The following is a 19,578-nucleotide window of genomic DNA, read 5'->3' on the forward strand; positions in this document are numbered from 1 at the left end:
AGGATTGCAAAATGCTTGTAGGCATGACCCGTATCAGCTGGGGTAGGTGGCCCCACAGCAGAGCATCTGCTTTGCATGCAGGAAGTCCCAGGTTCAATCCCTGGCATCTCCAGATAGGGTTAGGTGGGAGACACCCTGTCTGAAATTCTAGGGGACCACTGCCAGTCATTGTATAGACACTACTCAGCCAATATCTGACTCAATATAAGGCAGCTTCCCATGTTCCATGCAGGAATAGTACAGCTATCCCCTCCCCATCCAAGGCATTGCCTCCCACACTGGTGATTAGATTCCAAGTGTACCTGTTTTTAGACAACAGATTCTTGAATGAATGCTCAGTGGACAAATCTAACTGAACATAGGAACCCGCAATAGTAAGATATTGTGATTTAACCTCTGGTGTGATACTAGAATTGTTTGTCACATAAAAGAACCAAGAGAAGGGCAGGTCGGGATACAAAGGTTGACAGTGCCCAGCAATTGAAGGGGGCTCTAGAGTTGGGTCAAAAAACCTCAAGATAGTCAGTACAGGTAAGTTAGGATAGCCAGGATATGAATGTAGGCTGCCCCACAGGCCTATTTTCTTATTGTATGTTCTTGGGCTCGAAAGAGACCTTGGCTATGCAGGCTGTATGCTGGGTAAGACTCTCATTTTAAACCTTCCAACTTACGAAGCTTGCGCCATTTCCTCAGAAGGCCTAATCTATCACTGTCACTTTTTTCCTCCAGGTCAGCTGAAGTTACTTTTTGCCTCTTTAATCACCACCCACCGCTATCTATCCTATTCAGCTGTCCAGCAATTACATTAGGAACAGCCATATAATGTCATAATATTCACGGTTTTTGCTTGCCTCCTTATTCACAATAATCTACATATTTCTTGGTCTTGGCCTTTTCCACACAATGAAATCTAAAAACTCATGTTTGCGGTCTTTTGACACTCCATTCTCATTATGAGGCCAGATCAATGTAGTCCTCTTTGTTGAGTTATTTATTGATCCTCCTTCAAATTTTCAGGCCTTCCATTTAATTTCATAGCTTGTGCCATCTGGTCACCTTGCCCCTAATATGTTCCCCCACTAGCCCATCTCTGTGATCAATCTTTTTGTCCCATTTTCTCATCAACCCAGCATTACTGGGCTCAACACCAAATGAATATTTTCCCTTTATAGTTTTACTGAGATTGTTCCTGTTATTTCAAATGCTCTCGAGCTTTCCAAAAGCATTATCACATCATCTTATTATTTTTCTTTAAATTTATCTAGCACTGACATTCTTATTATCTCTCACTGATCTCCTTAGTCCTGCAGCACTAGGTTGCCTCTATTCACAAAGCAATGGTTTTGTTTCAGACTATTTCCATATAAGCTTCAAGGGGAGCATGCAGTATTTTGTGCACACCCAACTCAGCAAAGGTTTAAGACGTTTAAATTAAACATTAAATGTTTAAATGTTTAAATCTTAGCAATTCCGTCTGTTTGTCTCCATTAAATTGCTTCTATTCCAGTAAATCATGCTGTTCAGACTGTTACGGTGCACATGATCTAATGGTAAAATAACCAACGATTTGAAAGAACATCAAGATCTAGAGATGCTTGGCTTGCAAAATGATTGCTCTGAAAACTATCATTTAAAATGACCTCCCTCACAGAGAGATGAGTACATGTGAAGTGTGATAGAAGAGCAGTAACTAATCACAGAAGCGAGGTCATTAGCACATTGTGCCCAGACAAGGTAAGTAGGGTCTTAACATCTCTTAGGTGATATTCCATTTAATGTTCATTTGGTGTCATCATCCTAATGATGGAATATCATGCCACCACATGGGGCTTTGGTCACTTGCTGTACTCAGTTTCCAATGCACTCAAATTTTATGAGACTGGAAATTCAATCTGTTGTCAAGCCCATGTTCTGATTCAGGAATAAAAACAAACAAAAGGTAAGCAGGAAGAAGGGACAAAAATCAGTTGCCTATAACATACACCAATGGTCAGGTCATTTTTGCCACAGATGTGGAGTTATTAAAGTGGTGCAGGATGTAACACTTCCATTTCCCCTTCACTTTCAGACAAGTTTTAATATCACCTAGTAAGACTGGTGATACATATTGTATATGTTTAAGTGAGTTGAAACAGAGATCCAATTCATGTGATACTTTGTGTCACAATTTCATTCAAGTCCATTTTTCCTATGTTGCACTGCTTACAACGCTAGACTACTTTACTTGCAAGAGAAAGCTTTTTGGGTTTTTTAAACATAAGCACTTGATTGTCAGAAGTGATTCTGAGTCAAGAACCCCTTTCATTCATTATTTCTTATTTCTGATCCATGGAATTTGCAGAAATGATCAGAAGGTCAGTGGTTCGAATCCCCGCAACGGAGTGAGCTCCCGTTGTTCAGTCCCAGCTCCAGCCAACCTAGCACTTCGAAAGCACACAGTGCAACTAGATAAATAGGTACCGCTCTGGCGGGAAGGTAAACGGTGTTTCTGTGTGTTGCTCTGGTTCGCCAGAAGCGGCTTAGTCATGCTGGCCACATGACCCGGAAGCTGTAAGCCGGCTCCCTCGGCCAATAAAGGGAGATGTGTGCCGCAACCCCAGAGTCGTTCGTGACTGGACCTAATGGTCAGGGGTCCCTTTACCTTTACCTTTATCTGCTTATGAAACCCTTAAGATAGATAACAAGGGCACATAGCTGCAGCTAAAATACCCTATGATTCCTTGTTCATTTAGATAGTGGTTGATATCAACCTCTAAATAAAGCTGTCCATCAACTTCTGGTTAATTAAACATGTCACCTTCTATTTATCAAATAACTACCGATATTTTTAAACAAGCAAGCAAGCCAAAACTTATTTTGAGTTTTTCTGAGATATTAAGGAAAGTGGTAGCTATTAAGGTTTAGTGTGTACTGCAAAGTGTAATCAGTTGTGAAATTGGGTGTTGCCCCAGTGTAGAATCTTCCTTTCATGATTTCCCAGCATGGGGGCCTGATCTTAACCCTTTGCTCACTGCTGCGGTCCTGATCCAGATCTTCCCCTCTCCTGGTATGTGCTGGCTATTTCTAAAAGTAAAATCCTGCACTTAATGGCAAACCACAAGACTCATTGTAACTTGGTCCTTGTTTTCTCCTGCTCCAGAGGCTGTTTCTTTTGCCTGGATTTTCACTTTTGGGAATATGCAACCCTGACTGTTCAAGTTACAAGAAAGCAGATTCTGACTAAACATCAGGAAGAACTGTTTGACAGTGGAACAGACTCCCTTGGGGGGCTGGATTCTCCTTCCTTGGAGGATTTTGGATAACCATCTGTCATAGATGCTTTAGTTGAGATTCCTGCATTGCATGGGGTTGGACTAGATGATGCTTGGGTCCCCTGCAACTCTACAATTTTCTTATTCTTATTTTAATAAGCAAACACTACCATTCATTATTGGGAGGAAAGGGCATCTTACTTTTTCCTGTTACAGTGCCACACCCAAACCAAAATAGTTTGAGAAGCCAAGTTTGCCTTTAACCTTCAGCCCCAACAAATGTTCTTCACCTACTATTTAGCTAAAGCTTTCAATTTTGGCAACTAACCTGTGGCTCTCTAGATGTGGCTGGACTGCAACTCCCATTATTCCTGATCATGCTGGCTGGAGCTGACAACATCTGGGGGCTCCCCGCTTTCAAATGCTGTCCTATGCACACTTGTGAGTAAGCACCTCAGAACTCAATGGGACTTATGAGTAAGCCGGCATATGGCCTGAGCTGCAGAATGGTTAATCTATTGACTTAGTCATAATGAGCTTTCACACCTGCTTCTGAATTTTGAATGCTTACAGAACCCTAATTGAGAAATATACATAACTGTTCTGTTTCAATGAATATTACTTAATGCACAATAAAGGCTCTATACACAGAATTATGCTTTTGAATTATGGTGCTGGAGGAGACTCTTGGGAGTCCCATGGACTGCAATAAGATCAAATGTATCCATTCTTAAGGAAATCAGCCCTGAGTGCTCACTGGAAGGACAGATCGTGAAGTTGAGGCTCCAATACTTTGGCCACCTCATGAGAAGAGAAGACTCCCTGGAAAAGACCCTGATGTTGCGAAAGATGGAGGGCACAAGGAGAAGGGGACGACAGAGGACAAGATGGTTGGACAGTGTTCTCGAAACTACAAACATGAGCCTGACCAAACTGCGGGAGGCGGTGGAAGACAGGAGTGCCTGGCATGCTCTGGTCCATGGGGTCACGAAGAGTTGGACACGACTAAACAACAACAACATACACAGAATAACTGTTATAGCAAAGAATTATCATTCATTCCATAGATAAAAAATTACTGAAAGATAGGGGAAAGTCTGTATCATGTGGTACTGCCTCTCTAACCACCTTAATTGTGTGGGTCACAGCATAAACAGCAAAAGAAAAAAAATTAAGAAGTCAATGAATATCAGCATAGGGGGCCTGAGGTGAGCAGAACATATTAAATGTCAGCATTTTAGTTCCAAGAGGTGTATTTATGGGCTGGGAGCCTGTAATAGGCTTGGCTGTTCTGATGTCTGCCCATTTAATATAGGATAAAGGTCTCTTCGGTGATCAGGCTTGCACTCAGCAGAACATTATCTTTCAGAATTTTAAGCAACCTTCCCTCTAATTTCACCACCACCCACACAATTCGATCTAGTCCTAATGCATCCTCTGTCCTACATCTCTCTCCTCCCATCTGAACTTTATAAAAGAATGGAAAATCTTCACTGAAAACCTAATTGTTCTCTCCTGGGGCAGAAATGGTTGCTATTAACCTTCATCTCTTGATCCTTTGAAGGGTCTCAATTGAGCAGTTTAAATGCAGCTAATCAGGGTGATAGGAAACCATCTCTTAAGGTTGCCAGTAACTGCAATGGGTTGTTGCTTCCTGAACAGAGCATCGTCTCTTATGTTTTCCATTAGCTTCCTCTCCCAATCCAGTGCCTTCCATTTATTTTACTCCCTGCAATTTCCCCAAGGTTATCCTTAAGCAGTCTCACATCTAGAAGGATGGGAGAGGAGGACATAGAAAACAATCCTGGCCTCTCGCCATGTTGCCTTACGCAGCCAAAAATAGTAAACAATGTCAATACTGTATGAACATAAGATAATGCAGCAATGCTGAGAGTCACTCCCACAGCATCCCTGGCAACTGCGCCATTACCTACCAATCACAACACTGCACACTGCCCCCAAATTACCCATGCAGGAATGCATGATGACATCATGGAAACATTACCTCTAAACCTTAATGCATGGTGATCATACTCCCTTGAAGTGCCCACGGCACCTTGTCTATCTGATCCTCCCATGGCTCAGTGTGTATCAATACAGCAACTGATGCTTGCTGCCACAAGCTCTGGAGCTCTCCATAGAAAGAGGCTTGAACCCCCTCCCCTCCCACAGTCAGGGTTGCCATATTCCCCAAAGTGAAAATCTGGGCAAAGTTGTTGACCAGCTTTTCTCTTTAAAAAAAATCACCCTATTTGTCATACTCTGGTTTTTCCTGGACATTTTATCGATTCGGCGAAAACCTCTTTGACAAAGCCAGATCCAGAGTGGTAGGGTAGGGCGGAGAGGGAGGAAGTGCCATTCAAGTGAGAATAAACAAGCCTATTCCATAGACCAGTAGGCAGATCTGCATGTAAAATCCACAGCTAGTCTCTCCACTCTCCACTGGAAGCCAGTGTGGTGTAGTGGTTAAGAGCGGTAGTCTCGTAATCTGGTGAACCGGGTTTGTGTCTCCGCTCCTCCACAGGCAGCTGCTGGGTGACCTTGGGCCAGTCACACTTCTTTGAAGTCTCTCAGCCCCACTCACCTCACAGAGTGTTTGTTGTGGGGGAGGAAGGGAAAGGAGAATGTTAGCCGCTTTGAGACTCCTTAAAGGGGGTGAAAGGCGGGATATCAAATCCAAACTCTTCTTCTTCTTCTTCACTCCAGCCAAGGGCCTGGATCCCTTTGCTTTGCAGGCCCTACCTATACATTTGAATGCTCACAGATCTGTGGGTACAGGGAGTGGTGTTGCTCCATGTCTCTTAATATATAAAATCTGAGATATCTGTTCTTGGTGTTTTATTCTGACTGGCTCCTGAGTCAAATGAGTTGTGTAGATAAGGATTGTATTGTCAGTAGAAATAGTAAATGGCGTTTAAAGTTCTTTTTCGAATTCCTTTTTTTAAAGAAAAAGAAAACAAAATAGCACAGACATAGATGAGGGGCATTTTACTGCTTACTGTCTGTGATGGTATAAACACCATGCACAAGCAGTCTTCAACATCAGTGTAACATTTGTCACAGTAGATGCACTTGCTGGGGTGAAAAATGCTGTTTCTTCAGCAAAGCAGTTTCAGTGCTGGAAAATCCTGATTTCCCCCACATCTCAGGTGCTAGTTAGGGGAAAGACATTTTTATATGCGCTGTAACAAGTGCACATTCATTGCACTGCAAAATGATGATCACCTGGAAAGGTCCATGGAGTCTTGCATTATTAGGCAGGAAGACAGCCCGTCCAGTTAAATTAGAAGCAGTCTGAATTTAATGATGAGCAAAAAGCCTGAGAATTATAGGCAGAGCTCGATGATTAATACCTGGAAGCATAAATCTTTTCCCCACTTCCCTTTTCATTTGAAAGCTTTGCTTCTCTCTCATTATTTAAAGCAAGAATTCTATTCTTTAGCAACTTCTGCTGAGCTCTCAGTGTCCTCTTAATCACATCTTTTAAAAGATGCTAAACAATGAAAGTATTACTCAGCTATTATTCTTCCCCTTCTTACAGCAAACTGTGCAAAGGATGCAGGTGCTTCCATTGTTAAACGGGTTCCTTCTTTTAATTCTTGCTTTCATATTATGAAATCATTTTAAGCCACAGACAAAGCCCTAAAAGATGCCTAGACTGGACAGTTAAGTTACAGTGGTAAAAAGATGTAGAGGCTTTCATCTTCACAGCCCTGGTTCCAATCCAGACCTGGTTGGATAGAGGACATTGCTTTTTAAAGTATCCTTCATCCTGCATGAAATGGAGAATTGAATATACAGGCGTTAAGTTCTGGGGCTCCACACACATAAGTGAAATTACGTCAAGTGGGGAGCAACCTCTAAACACCCTCTCTACCACTCTCTCTTCAATCCATGCCCAAAACACTGTGTTCATAAACATTCACAACCAGAATTAAATCTCGAGGCCAGCTGGACGCTGGAGGAGAAGTGGAAAAATGGCTGCTGTTGCTGTGCTACTGTGCATGCAAGCTGTTAGGTGGGGAGGCTGAGCAGCCTAAACAAAGTCCTGCTGCGCCTCTGGTCTCTTTGGGGCTTCCTCTGCCCTCACTGATGTCCTCTTCAGGGGAGGGTCTTCTCATGAAGAGGGCTTAATTCATCTGAGGGCTCTCCTCTGGATCCCCTCACCATTTGAATTTAAGTGTGCCTTCACTACAGATTGGGCCTTTTCAGTTGTGATGCCCTGTGTACGGAATGCCCTCCCTAGGGAGGCTCACCTGCTGACAACTTTACTAGTACAGTGGTACCTCGGGTTACATACGCTTCAGGTTACAGATTCCACTAACCCAGAAGTAGTGCTTCAGGTTAAGAACTTTGCTTCAGGATGAGAACACAAATCGTGCTCCAGCCGTGCGGCAGCAGCAGGAGGCCCCATTAGCTAAAGTGGTGCTTCAGGTTAAGAACAGTTTCAGGTTAAGTACAGACCTCCGGGACGAATTAAGTACTTAACCCGAGGTACCACTATGGTAGTAGTAGTAGTAAATGGAAAAAAAGAGGCCCTGAAGTATATTGGTAGATTTCTCTCTCTCTCTCTCTCTCTCTCTCTCTCTCTTTCTCTCTCTCTCTCTGTGGTCATCCACACAGGTTATATTTTGACAGAAGAAATAATATTCTATTGGGAATGAGCTTTCCCCCACTTTCTCTCAACTTCAAAAAGTTTTGCAAAAAAGAAAAGAAATTCCTTCTGCAAAACTTGAGAGTTTGCATTCTTTGACATCTTAGAATGGCAGTAATAACAGGTATCCTTTGCACATCCAAAATAACAACTCTAAACTGTAAAACAGCCAGAGCTGGGCATGTGGAAAATAATGACTCAAATATTCCATCAATTAACTCTAGGTGTAGCAACACGCTTTAACCACTAAGCCAAAGTGCAGTATCATATAAACATGATGAACAGATTTCAGCACTGCAGTATTCCACCCATGCAACATTTCCTTGTTGCATATGATGATCTTTTTTATATTTAAAAGCCAGGATAATAATGCTAAGTACAAAGTTGGATATTGTCAGCTAAAATGTGTGAACATGATTCCTGTCTATTTAATAAAATGCCTTACTTTTTGATCTGGAGCTTTACACAGACCCCACCATGCCATCCCACTTCCTGTCCCACTAGTGTGTTGATTTGTACCCCAAATACACTTTCTTCCTTTCTACACTTTCCACGGCTTTCTGTGATGAATACACAAAGGAAAAAGCATAATGGGGTTTCTATGCTACCCACTCACAACCCAACAGCCACGCCTGTTGAATCACTTGCTTCCAGCCACTGCTAGAAAGAATGATGCTTAATTGCAAATGGCACAATACCATTCACATTACTCAACATATATAACAACATCAGGAAAGCAGAGAACAATTTCCTCAGCTATCCAAGAAAGATTATAGGATGTAAATACTCAGTTTATCTAGCAGATTGTTGGTGCTTTCTGGTAGGGTGGAATCAAGATACCACAGGATGTGAACTATTTCAGTACTTTTATGGAGATCTTCAAAAGAATGACACACACTATTCTATATGTGAGACACAGATTGGGGTATAAGTACTTTGGATGTGTTGGGTAAAGCAAATTTACTGTAAAGAAAGGAACAAATCCAACCCGTTTGGCTTATTTGCAGGAGACTTGTTTGCAAGGACATAAGGAAATGTAGCACCATACATAGCAGCATTCCATGATATCTGCCGGAAGTTGCTGCCATCTCCAAACTGACATGCGTTCACCCTTGTACTTTGATCTCTACAACAGCACTCCTTACATTTTGATTGATAGTTGAGGTATGTTTGCACTCTGCATCAGCAAACAACTGCATGATACTGTATATAGCTGAAGCTCAGCTATTGCTTGTGCAGCCCATGCCTTATCCCAAGTCCTGCCCCTGATTAGTGTTCCACCTCCATGTTTCTGCAAAAGTTAGAAAGTACTAACTTTCTAACAACATTAATTCCCTGGGTCAGGACAAACATTTGCACATATTTGGCATCTAACATTCCTCCTCTACTTGTAATAGCTTTACCACTAAAAAAAAAAAAAAGTATTAGATTTATACTCTGTTCTGACTCCAGAGTGTTCACAGTAGGAGCAGTACGGTTCCCAAGTGATCACCCCTTTAGGCACTATCACTGTGAGAAAATCCTAAAGTGCAGGCATCCTTCCTGACAACCTCCATAGTCATGCCTCTTCTAAGACAATACAATAAAAATGAACTTTTGACCAAGGCAGACAGTATGGCTTCAATACCAAGGCAACCTTTCCCTCACCGCTCTATCCTCCCTACACCATTTACATCCAACTCAAAAAACTTACAGTGGTGCCCCGCAAGACGAACGCCTCGCAAGACGGAAAACCCGCTAGACGAAAGGGTTTTCCGTTTTGGAGGTGCTTCGCAAAACGAATTTCCCTATGGGCTTCCTTCGCAAGACGAAAGCCCATAGGGAAATCTCCGGGACAGCGGGGAAGCGCAGCGCGTCTTCCCCACTGTCCTCGGACCTCCTCCGAAGGCTGGCGGTGGGGCGGAGAAACCCCCTCCCGCCGCCAGCCTTGGGAAGGCTGCTCCGAAGGCTGGCAGCGGGAGGAGGTCTCTCCGCCCCACCGGCAGCCTTGGGAAGGCTGCTCCGAAGGCTGGCGGTGGGGCGGAGAGACCTCCTCCCGCCGCCAGCCTTGGGATGGCTGCTCCGAAGGCTGGCGGTGGGGCGGAGAGACCTCCTCCCGCCGCCAGCCTTGGGATGGCTGCTCCGAAGGCTGGCGGTGGGGCAGAGAGACCTCCTCCCGCCGCCAGCCTTCGGATGGCTGTCCTGAAGACTTGCGGTGGGAGGAGGGTTTTCCTTCCCACCGCCAACTTTCAGAATGCTGTTCTGAATGTTGGCGTGGGGAGGAAAAACCCTCCTCCCACCGCAAGCCCCGGGAACAGAAGAGAAGCGCTGCGCGCCTTCCCCTCTGTTCCCGTACCTGTTCTGAAGGCTTGCGGTGGGGAGAAAAGCCCTTCTCCGCACCACCAGCCTGGCAAGCGGTCTTCATAGGAACGCATTAATTGAGTTTCAATGCATTCCTATGGGAAACCGTGCTTCGCAAGACGAAAAACTCGCAAGAAGAAAAAACTTGCGGAACGAATTAATTTCGTCTTGCGAGGCACCACTGTACCAGTATGTCGTATTCAAAAGCTTGCTCACTGCTTTTGGATGGTCATAATAAAAGGGGTTTGGGAATTTTTCAAAACAAAAGCAGCAGTGTAATACTTAGCCATGCACACTCATGAAAGCTCCTCCTCCTCTGGTCAGCTTGTCTGGTGAGTTTCTTTCTGAGAAAATCTTATATTCCACAAAAAAGGATTGGAATAAAGAACTAGAGATCTCAGTTTCCACCACACAGTGGGAAACTGTTTTAACTGATATAACAAGGGTGTCTTTGGACCTTAAATTGAGGCTCATATAACAAAAAATAATATTTAGAATATACTGGACCCCATTTCAGTTGTTTAAATAAGGGTTATCTAAGGTATCTAACTGCTGGAGATGTAACAGGGATAATGCTTCTCTAAAACATATGTTTTTTCATTGTCCTATATTGAAAGATTTTTGGCAGAAGGTAACTGAAACTAATAACAGAACTGTACGGAACAACCTTACATTTACAGAGCAAAGTATCCTCTTGAATTATATACCCAGCACATGGAACCTTACAAAAGGACAATACGAGTGGACTCTTCATGCCCTTACCACAGCAAAAAGACCAATACTGGTGAATTGGAAAAATAAAAATGTGGCTCCCTTCTACGATTGGATGGAAGACCTATAAAACTCACAACATACAAACAACTTGCATATAAACACAGACTTGCCATGGACAAATTCAATGATATTTGGAATCCATTCTTACAAATACAGTGGTGCCTTGGGTTACAGACGCTCCAGGTTACAGACTCTGCTAACCCAGAAATAGTACCTCGGGTTAAGAACTTTGTTTCAGGATGAGAACAGAAATTGTGCAGTGGCAGCAGGAGGCCGCATTACCTAAAGTGGTGCTTCAGGTTAAGAACAGTTTCAGTTTAAGAACGGACCTCCAGAACGAATTAAGTTCTTAACCCGAGGTACCACTGTAGGTTAAGATCTGGTGAATTACAATAACAACTTTGTAAAATAATTAAACAAACAAACAAAGGTCCTGGGTTCAAACCCTGGTGTCCCAAGATAGGGCTGGGGAAAACCCTGCCTGAAACCGCAGACAGTCTCCACCAGCTAGTTTAGGAAGTACTGTGACTGATGTACCAACAGTCTGTCTTGATAGTAGGCAGCTTCCTATGTTGTTTATTTGATATGCAAGAAATCAGCAAATAGCACTCTTGGAAACTTCACAATCATCCCCGCTGTGAAATGTGTGGTCATATTTCATCCCTGCCTGCCACTGAAGCTTAATTTCAGTGGTTGAAGAAAGTCGTCCCATGCCATCAGACCATTCCCCAGGCCAGTGCCAATTTAATGCTTACCTTGCACATGAAGCATTGTTACTCATTTGCTGCAAAGATTCAGGTAATTATTTTATACATTAAAATTAGATAGCCCCTGAAAGTAATGCTTCTCTTGGAAATATATCACATTTCCCCATTGTTCAACTGGCAACATCTTGTTACTGGCAATGTCTTGTCCCCTCCCCAGCTGATGTGTTTGGATAGTGACTGCTGCATGGTATGTGGCTGGGCCAGTTCATTGCCTATTTATTTTGTAGTGACATCCTTAGAAATAGGTGGCATAACTACCCAGCTGTGCTCATTAATGTTGAAAGATTGTTTTTTTCTCCAAGTGATAGCTGAACATCTTTAGTCTTTGGAGACTAAATGCGCTCTTCACCATGCTGCCTAAGACGGTGAATGCTCATGTAGCCTATTAAAAATGAAGGCTAGGCTCCCTCCTTCAGCCGCATTTTGCTTTAATGCCACCACCAGCCAACCTATTTACGGAGCTTCATCCTGATTTACTAGCACAAAGCTTACATGGAATGGTGGTTAGATTATAGCCAACCTTTATTGAGCATCCGTTCCAATTTGCTTAAAGCATGGTAATATGACAGTGAACATCCATCCTACATTTGTCCTCATTCACATGTGCCGTGGGGTGTTTACATGTCTTATCTGCCATTAGTTCATCGCACACTTTTCAATGTATTTCCTCTCCACTTTCCAAACGGCAAAAAAAACCCAGCTCTTTTGAAAAGGGGATATGTTGCACTAGGGAGACAGAGCACTTTAAATGTGCAAACCTAGTTCCAGTATGCACTTAAATCCCTCCTGCAAAAGTTTGATAGGCTGGAGACACCCCTCTTTGAGAGCCAATGTGGTGTAGTGGTTAAGAGCGGTAGACTCGTAATCTGGTGAACTGGGTTTGATTCTCTGCTCCTCCACCTGCAGCTGCTGGGTGACCTTGGGCCAGTCACACTTCTCTGCAGTCTCTCAGCCCCACTCACCTCACAGAGTGTTTGTTGTGGGGGAGGAGGGGAAAGGAGAATGTTAGCCGCTTTGAGACTCCTTCGGGTAGTGATAAAGCGGGATATCAAATCCAAACTCCTCTTCTTCTTCTTCTTCTTCTTCTTCTTCTTCTTTCTTGTTTCAGGATGTGCAAGTGGGAAGTGTTCTGGCAGCTCCACACTCCTGATTCCAGGGGGACGGGGGCGGGAAGCATCTACTCATCCTTTGCTTGAAGCATACATTCTTCCACCACAGCAAGACTGTCTCCCTTGCCTCAACTGTTATGGGCCCGAGTCCTTTTTAATGTGCATTCATGAGGCAAACCTGTTTTCCATACTACTTGCACGTGCAAAAGTTTTAGGGAAGTCACACTGCTTCATTTCCAGTCAGTACATATCCCATAACTTCCTGCTGAAGTCCTGTACTACAAAAGTTTTGGCTTATTTTCGTCCCAGTTTTGTTGTACAATAGCTGCTTCACACAGCAATCGTGTGATAGCATCACCAAAGTATCACAGAACAAACTGAAGCAGAACAAACCCACCAATAATGGTGTCAAGAACATTTTGCAGAATACACAACATGGCCTTATGTCTGGATGATACACCACTGGTGTTGAATCAACTGTAGAGGACTATTCTGCAAAAGGTAAAATGTGGTTGGGGCAAACTTCAATGATTATATAAGTTTTAAGAAATGCAATGAACTAATAGAACATCCCTGTCTTCAACTTGGATCCTGGCAAACATTATTTCACCCCCTACCTCTAATTTGTGCAGCTGTCAATATTTCCATCACTACGTGTCACAAATTTGGGTCAGTTCCAGATAACCTGCTTATTGAGCATTCATTCTGATTGGTTTGCAGGGAAGTTAGATGACGCCATCCCACACTTTTGAGTGCATCTTCCCATCACTTTCCTTATTGCAAAAACTCCCATCTTTAGGGGGAAACAGGTTTGTTGTGCAAAAGCTCCCAGTCAAACTTTACTACACAGCCTCAGTTTGCTGGTATGTGACTGAATCATAGCTGCCAACTTTCAGATTTGAAAATAAGGGATCAGCAGTCTCGAAAATAAGGGATCAGCAGCCTCACCTGTCCTGGGGACAGTCTACGGGATAGCTAACACTCCGGGATAGCAGCGGGAAGCAGCAGGAAACGGCGCTGGAATAAGGAAATTTCCCGCAAAAAAAAGGGAAGGTTGACAGCTATGGACTGAATTCCACCCCAAAAAACAATCAGTCTGGAAGCGGCTTTTGAGCATTTTATTTACAGCCAAAGCTTTGAAAACACATATACAGGCAGATGCTTACCTTAGTTGTGCTCTTCTTTTCTGTTATCTCCACTGTTTAACCATCCATGTTTTACTCCACATTTGCTAAGACGCCAGTCTCTGGGAGTCGCTCTCAGTTTGCAGTATCTGATCTCTGTTTTTCCTGATTGGCTGAAAAGTCTGGAATGGAAGGCTTGCAAAGAACGCATTATGAAGGAGAGAGAAAAAATCTTGCTGGGCCTGTTTGAGCACAAGCTCTGCTGGAAACATTCCCTCACCTGTGCTGATGCAATTTAAAGATGTTTACGTGTGTCCTAAGAGGCTGTGTCCCTGCCATACATACAAATTATTGGTTCTTGCTGGGAAGGTGCACCTTAAACCAAATGTTTTGCTTGGGTTAGAATGCTATACACACTTGCTTGGAGGTAAGCCCCACTGAACTCAAGAACTTGAATTTGAGAAGGCATGCATAGGATCGCACCACACATCTACATATGACAGCATCAAGCAACTAAGAAACGTGTAAAACAAATTGCTTCTGGCAAACAAGGAAACAACAATAATTGTTAGAGCATGAGACTCTTAATGTCAGGGTTGTGGGTTTGAACCCCACCTTGGGCAAAAGATTCCTGCACTGCGGGGGTTGGACTAGATGATCCTCATGGTCCCTTCCAACTCTGATTCTATGATTCAGTTGTACATGCTTCGACTGAATTATAGTAAGGCGTGGAAACTAGTTGGCCATACCAGTTCCGTTTTCTTCCTGTACACAATTCCAGTGAGCCAGCACTTTCATGTTCCGCATTTGGAACACTTCTTCTCATTTTGTAAGTAGCTGAATTTCCGATGCAGCAATGCACATATTTCACATTGTCAATTTACCCATTTTGCTCTCAAACTTACTGGGAGCAGTTACACAACAAGGAGGATGTTTTCTCTGAGGCTTGTATCAACACTGCTCCTTTTCTTCAGCCAAGACCAAAGGGTGACACCTTACTCATTTGAGAAATGTGAGGTGCATGAAGTCTTGGGGAACAGAACAAAAGTTCTGTGCTACAACAGGAACTTGAAAAATGTCCCAACCCACCTACCTGGCAAAGTTGATGCTTTGGACTTGTCTGAGAATAAAATTAGAAGTCTGTGGAGGACTGACTTCAGAAACTTGGGTCACCTTCAAGTTCTGAACATTTCTCAGAACAAAATAGAACACATCGAAGGAGGTGCTTTCATACACACAGGCTACCTGGAGTTCTTGAACCTCACTGCAAACCGGCTGACTCTTCTCTCCAGCTCCATGTTTGATGGGCTTACAAATCTCACGGTCTTGATGCTTGGCAACAATCAAATACTCAAGATTGAACCTTATGCCTTTGCCCATTTGGAGAAATTAAAGGTAATTGATTTATCTTCAAACAGATTGTATACCATGAATGCTATACATGCTGTGTTTAAAGTGGAATCCTTGCAGGAACTGCACATCAAAGACAATGATCTGCAGAATTTATCAACCAAACAAATCATTAGTGTACCTGAGCAGCTTCGTGAACTGGATGCATCTCATAACCCTATTTCTCTCATTGATGTTACAACTTCAGTATTGCAAAGCCTTTCTTCACTTGATTTATCCTTCTCTATCCCTAATATCTCCATTATATGGTTTATACAAGACCCTTGCTTCCTAAAAGGCTTAAAGACATTATTTTTAGGAGGTATAGCTATGAAACCACCAGCTATCTCAGAGGTGATCCAAATGATCAATTGCACCTCGCTAGAGGCTATCCACCTAAACCAGTTACACCTGACTGAAACAGATGGACTTATAGAGCAGGTATGTCTAAGGCATGGAAATGTTGAGACTCTTAACTTACAGCACAATTCGTTCACAAGTGTTAATGAAGGAGCCTTTGAAAACTGCACACATCTAAGGTATCTGAATATGGCATTTAACAAGCTGAAAGTGATGCCAATGACACTGTTTCAGTCCTTGCATTCTTTGAAACTTCTTTCTTTGGCAAACAACAAGTTCACTGAGGTGCCAAATGCTACCTCTAACATGGCATCATTAGAATGCCTGGATCTTAGTTTTAACAAGATCTATAGAATTCTTCCAGATGACTTTGCCCATCTAAATAATTTGAAGAGTCTCTATGCCACTGGAAACCGTATCTCTCATGTCCATTCAAATATCTTCGGTGACCTACACAGCTTGCAAGAACTGAATCTTGAAATAAACCTTTTAACAGAAATCAACGAACCTTTCCCAGGAAGCTTAAAGAATCTGGAAACCCTGATACTAAGGCAAAATAAACTGGATTCGATAAAAAAAGACGTTTTTAAGAATCTTACTTCTCTGCTGGTTCTTAACCTGGCAGACAATCAGATTGCTGCTATAGAACCTGGAGCCTTTGAAGGTTTGAGTAGCCTGCACAGCCTTGTTCTTGCTAGCAACAAGATCACCAAAGACACTTTCCAGGGAGGGCTATTTCAAGGTTTAAGCTCTTTGGTAGAACTAGACCTTTTCAACAATTATATCAGTTACAAGTCCTCCAAAATGCTTGTCAATCCTCCCTTTAAACTGCTGAAGTCCTTAAACAAATTTAATATAAACAGCCAACGTCATAACGGACTTGAAAATTTTCCAGTTAACTTCTTACAAGGACTGGAGTCCATTGTGCAAATCCACGCAGGCAACTTGGCAATATCTTTTTTGGATCCCAAGACTTTTAAATATACCCCTACGCTTGAAGAGCTTGATTTGAGTGATAACTCTCTTAACAATGTCAGCAATATGCTCTTCTGGCCTGTACCAAACCTGAGGGAACTGCACCTCAATAAAAACGGACTAAATTCACTCAGCTTTGTTTCCCATGGCAACCTTTCCAAGTTAACTCTTTTCAGAGGAGCTGAAAACCAAATAGACGTTATCACAAAAGAACAAATAAGAGCTTTGCCTGCCCTTCGTTTTCTAGATCTCAGGGAAAATACGTTTGCCTGTTCCTGTAGTAATGAAATGTTCCTCAACTGGTCACTAAAGGATCCTAAAACTCAGGTGCTCCATTTCTACCAGTACATCTGTGCTTCCCCTTCAACACAAAAGGGGCAGAAATTGTGGACCTTTGAGACGTCTTCTTGCATAATTGACTATGGGTTTATCCTGTATATCACAAACACATCTGCAGCAATTTTACTGATGCTCATCTGCTTCATTTATCAGTGGAGGTTGCACATGATCTACAGTTACCACCTACTACTTGCATACTTCATTGACAAGAGGGAAAAAAGGAAGGAGCGAGTCATGGGTTATGCTTATGATGCTTTCCTTTCTTACAACACACACAATGAAGAGTGGGTGATAAATGACCTCCTGCCAGTGCTAGAAAACCAGTATCATTGGAAGCTCTGTCTTCATCACCGAGACTTTGAGCCAGGACGGTCCATCCTGGAAAATATTGTAAACAACATCTACATGAGCAGGAAAACCATTTGTATCATAAGTCGCCACTACCTGGAAAGTGAGTGGTGCTCCAAGGAGATCCAGGTGGCCAGCTTTCGCCTTTTTGATGAACACAAGGATGTCCTGATTCTCATTTTTCTGGAGGACATTCCCAGCGAGTACTTATCACCCTACCATAGAATGAGAAAACTTATTAGGAAGAAGACATATCTCAAATGGCCCCAGGATGAGAAGGAAGTTGCACTGTTTTGGCAAAAGCTCAATATGGCTATGAAGACAGGTGAAGGAAAAGAAGAGGAACACCCCATTTTGCCTAGATTTGCTTCGGATGAAGTGCCATAAAGGAAGTAGTCTGTGGGGGGAAATGCCTTGTATGTATATTATACCTCATTTATACAGTGGCATTACAAACAGATAACAACAATAGCCACTGGCACTGACAGCCACCATTCTGTCCCCATCAGGTATGTTTCACAAGGCCAGTTGCGATGAAACTTTTTCTTTCATGGAATAATAGATGTGGAAAAAATATAGCTGGAGAGCGTGGCATTCAGTGGTGGTGGGGGAATGGTTTGAGCAGGATACGAGATTCCTGCAAATCCAAACTTGCAATCTGATCCTATGCATACTTACTTAGAAGCAATTGCCACTATGTTCAATGGTCTTACTCCCATGTAGTTTGCATAGGATTACAGGCTGCAATCCTGTGCATCTGAGTATAATCCCCATGAACACAGTGGGACTTACTTCTGAGTAAACCTCCACATCTCTGGGTGGGCAGGCAAGGAAAGGACATGTGTAGCAATCGTCTGGCGACTGTAGGTGGTGGGTAAATAATATCTAAACAATGACACTCCTAAACTGCCATTGTACCATATGTCCCTAGAACATATTTTGTTCTAAAAGGAGACCCACCCACAGATACTCACGAAAGATTGAAAGTAGAATAAAATCTTTTTTTCTCTTTTTCTTTTTCTTTTCTTTTCTTTTTCTTCTCTTTTTCTGTTTTTTCTTTTTCATTTTGTCTTTTGTACGTTTGTGAAATATATTTTTGTCAAAATTTAATAAATAATTTTTTTTAAAAAAAAAGAAAAGAAAGTAGAATAAAATGGGAACTTGAGTTACAAAAGAATCGCATTGCCAGCCAGCACGACAATGCCAAAATAAAATTAACAAAATCATTTCTGTTCCTGTATGGAATTATGATATACAGGAGGGCATATACTTCAGGTTTTTATAAACCTTTTACTAAAGTTATATCTTCAAAAATATTTGGCTGCACGCACCTTTATTTACCAAAGTCTGCTGTTGTTCTTGTTGTTCTCTTTTGTTGAGAGATGAATGTGCCGTGCAATTAATTCTCAAGCATACTACCATGTTCTCCTTCCCTCCTCTTGTCATCTCAGATATGTGCCATTTCCCCCCCAGCTATGGCTATAGTGCCGCCTGCTTTAAAGGTAATTGCATGGGATCCACCATGAAGCGCTCTAGAGTAGAAGCAATCCTGAAAAAGGAACACCCAGGTGTAAATGTGATACAGAAGATCCAAGCGGGGTAGAAAGGAAAACATCTCAAGGGCAAATGGTTAGGCAACCAAACCTATGCTCTGGGATCTTCCAAAACAAGGGGGTGGCAATATGGATTGGAAAAAGAAACTTTGTCTAAGAGTCATAAAAACTACCTATTTGGATCTAACAATAATTCCTAATCAGCAGGGATGAGAGAGGGGTGAAAATCTCAAGCTACTTTCTGCATATTTGGGGTAGATATATTGCATATAATCTGTTGTTTCTGGAGGTAGAAAGTAGGTCTAGTTGAACCATATGCACTACAAAGCACTTATTCCAAGGTGCTTTGGGGATAAATTCAAGCTGATTGCACAGCTCCTGGTCTATGGAATTCCCCTCACACCATAGGAACCAACTCCTAGGGGCCAAGGTCCCTTCAGCCGCCCCATAAAATATTTGAGGGGGCACCCCCCCCAGTTGATGGCCATTGCCATTCAAAAGGTGTGGGTGTGGCCCATCATGTAATTAATTATGTGGGGCAGGGCTTACCCCCCCCCAAACGTGAATCTGGCACAGTCGTTATATAGTTTGGAAA

At 42.6% G+C, this 19,578-nt stretch overlaps 2 protein-coding genes across 5 annotated transcripts in view; one reads left to right on the plus strand and one right to left on the minus strand.

Moving 5' to 3' along the window:
• The window catches only part of ARHGEF37 (Rho guanine nucleotide exchange factor 37), a 56,325-nt gene extending 42,127 nt beyond the window's left edge, over positions 1–14,198 (minus strand). Inside the window, exon 1 of one of the 4 annotated variants that reach the window (XM_081852093.1) lies at positions 14,062–14,198. Coding sequence is in view for 2 of the 4 variants with exons in the window: in XM_081852090.1 (XP_081708216.1) it covers positions 11,775–11,790 (16 nt within the window). In the remaining 2 variants the exon portion in view is untranslated. Of the gene's footprint in view, positions 1–11,774; positions 11,897–14,061 lie in introns of those variants that run through there. The other 3 variants (XM_081852092.1, XM_081852090.1, XM_081852089.1) reach the window with 3 other exon arrangements.
• Positions 14,199–14,377: 179 nt separating this feature from the next.
• Positions 14,378–18,422, plus strand: LOC309336400 (uncharacterized protein). The gene has a single exon (XM_081852047.1). It carries the CDS (start codon positions 14,950–14,952, stop codon positions 17,815–17,817), a length of 2,868 nt encoding a protein of 955 aa, XP_081708173.1. The 5' UTR covers positions 14,378–14,949; the 3' UTR covers positions 17,818–18,422.
• Positions 18,423–19,578: the final 1,156 nt, after the last annotated feature.

Source organism: Podarcis erhardii (genome assembly GCF_964252035.2).
Source record: "Podarcis erhardii genome assembly, chromosome: 2".
NCBI classification, from domain to species: Eukaryota; Metazoa; Chordata; class Lepidosauria; order Squamata; family Lacertidae; genus Podarcis; species Podarcis erhardii.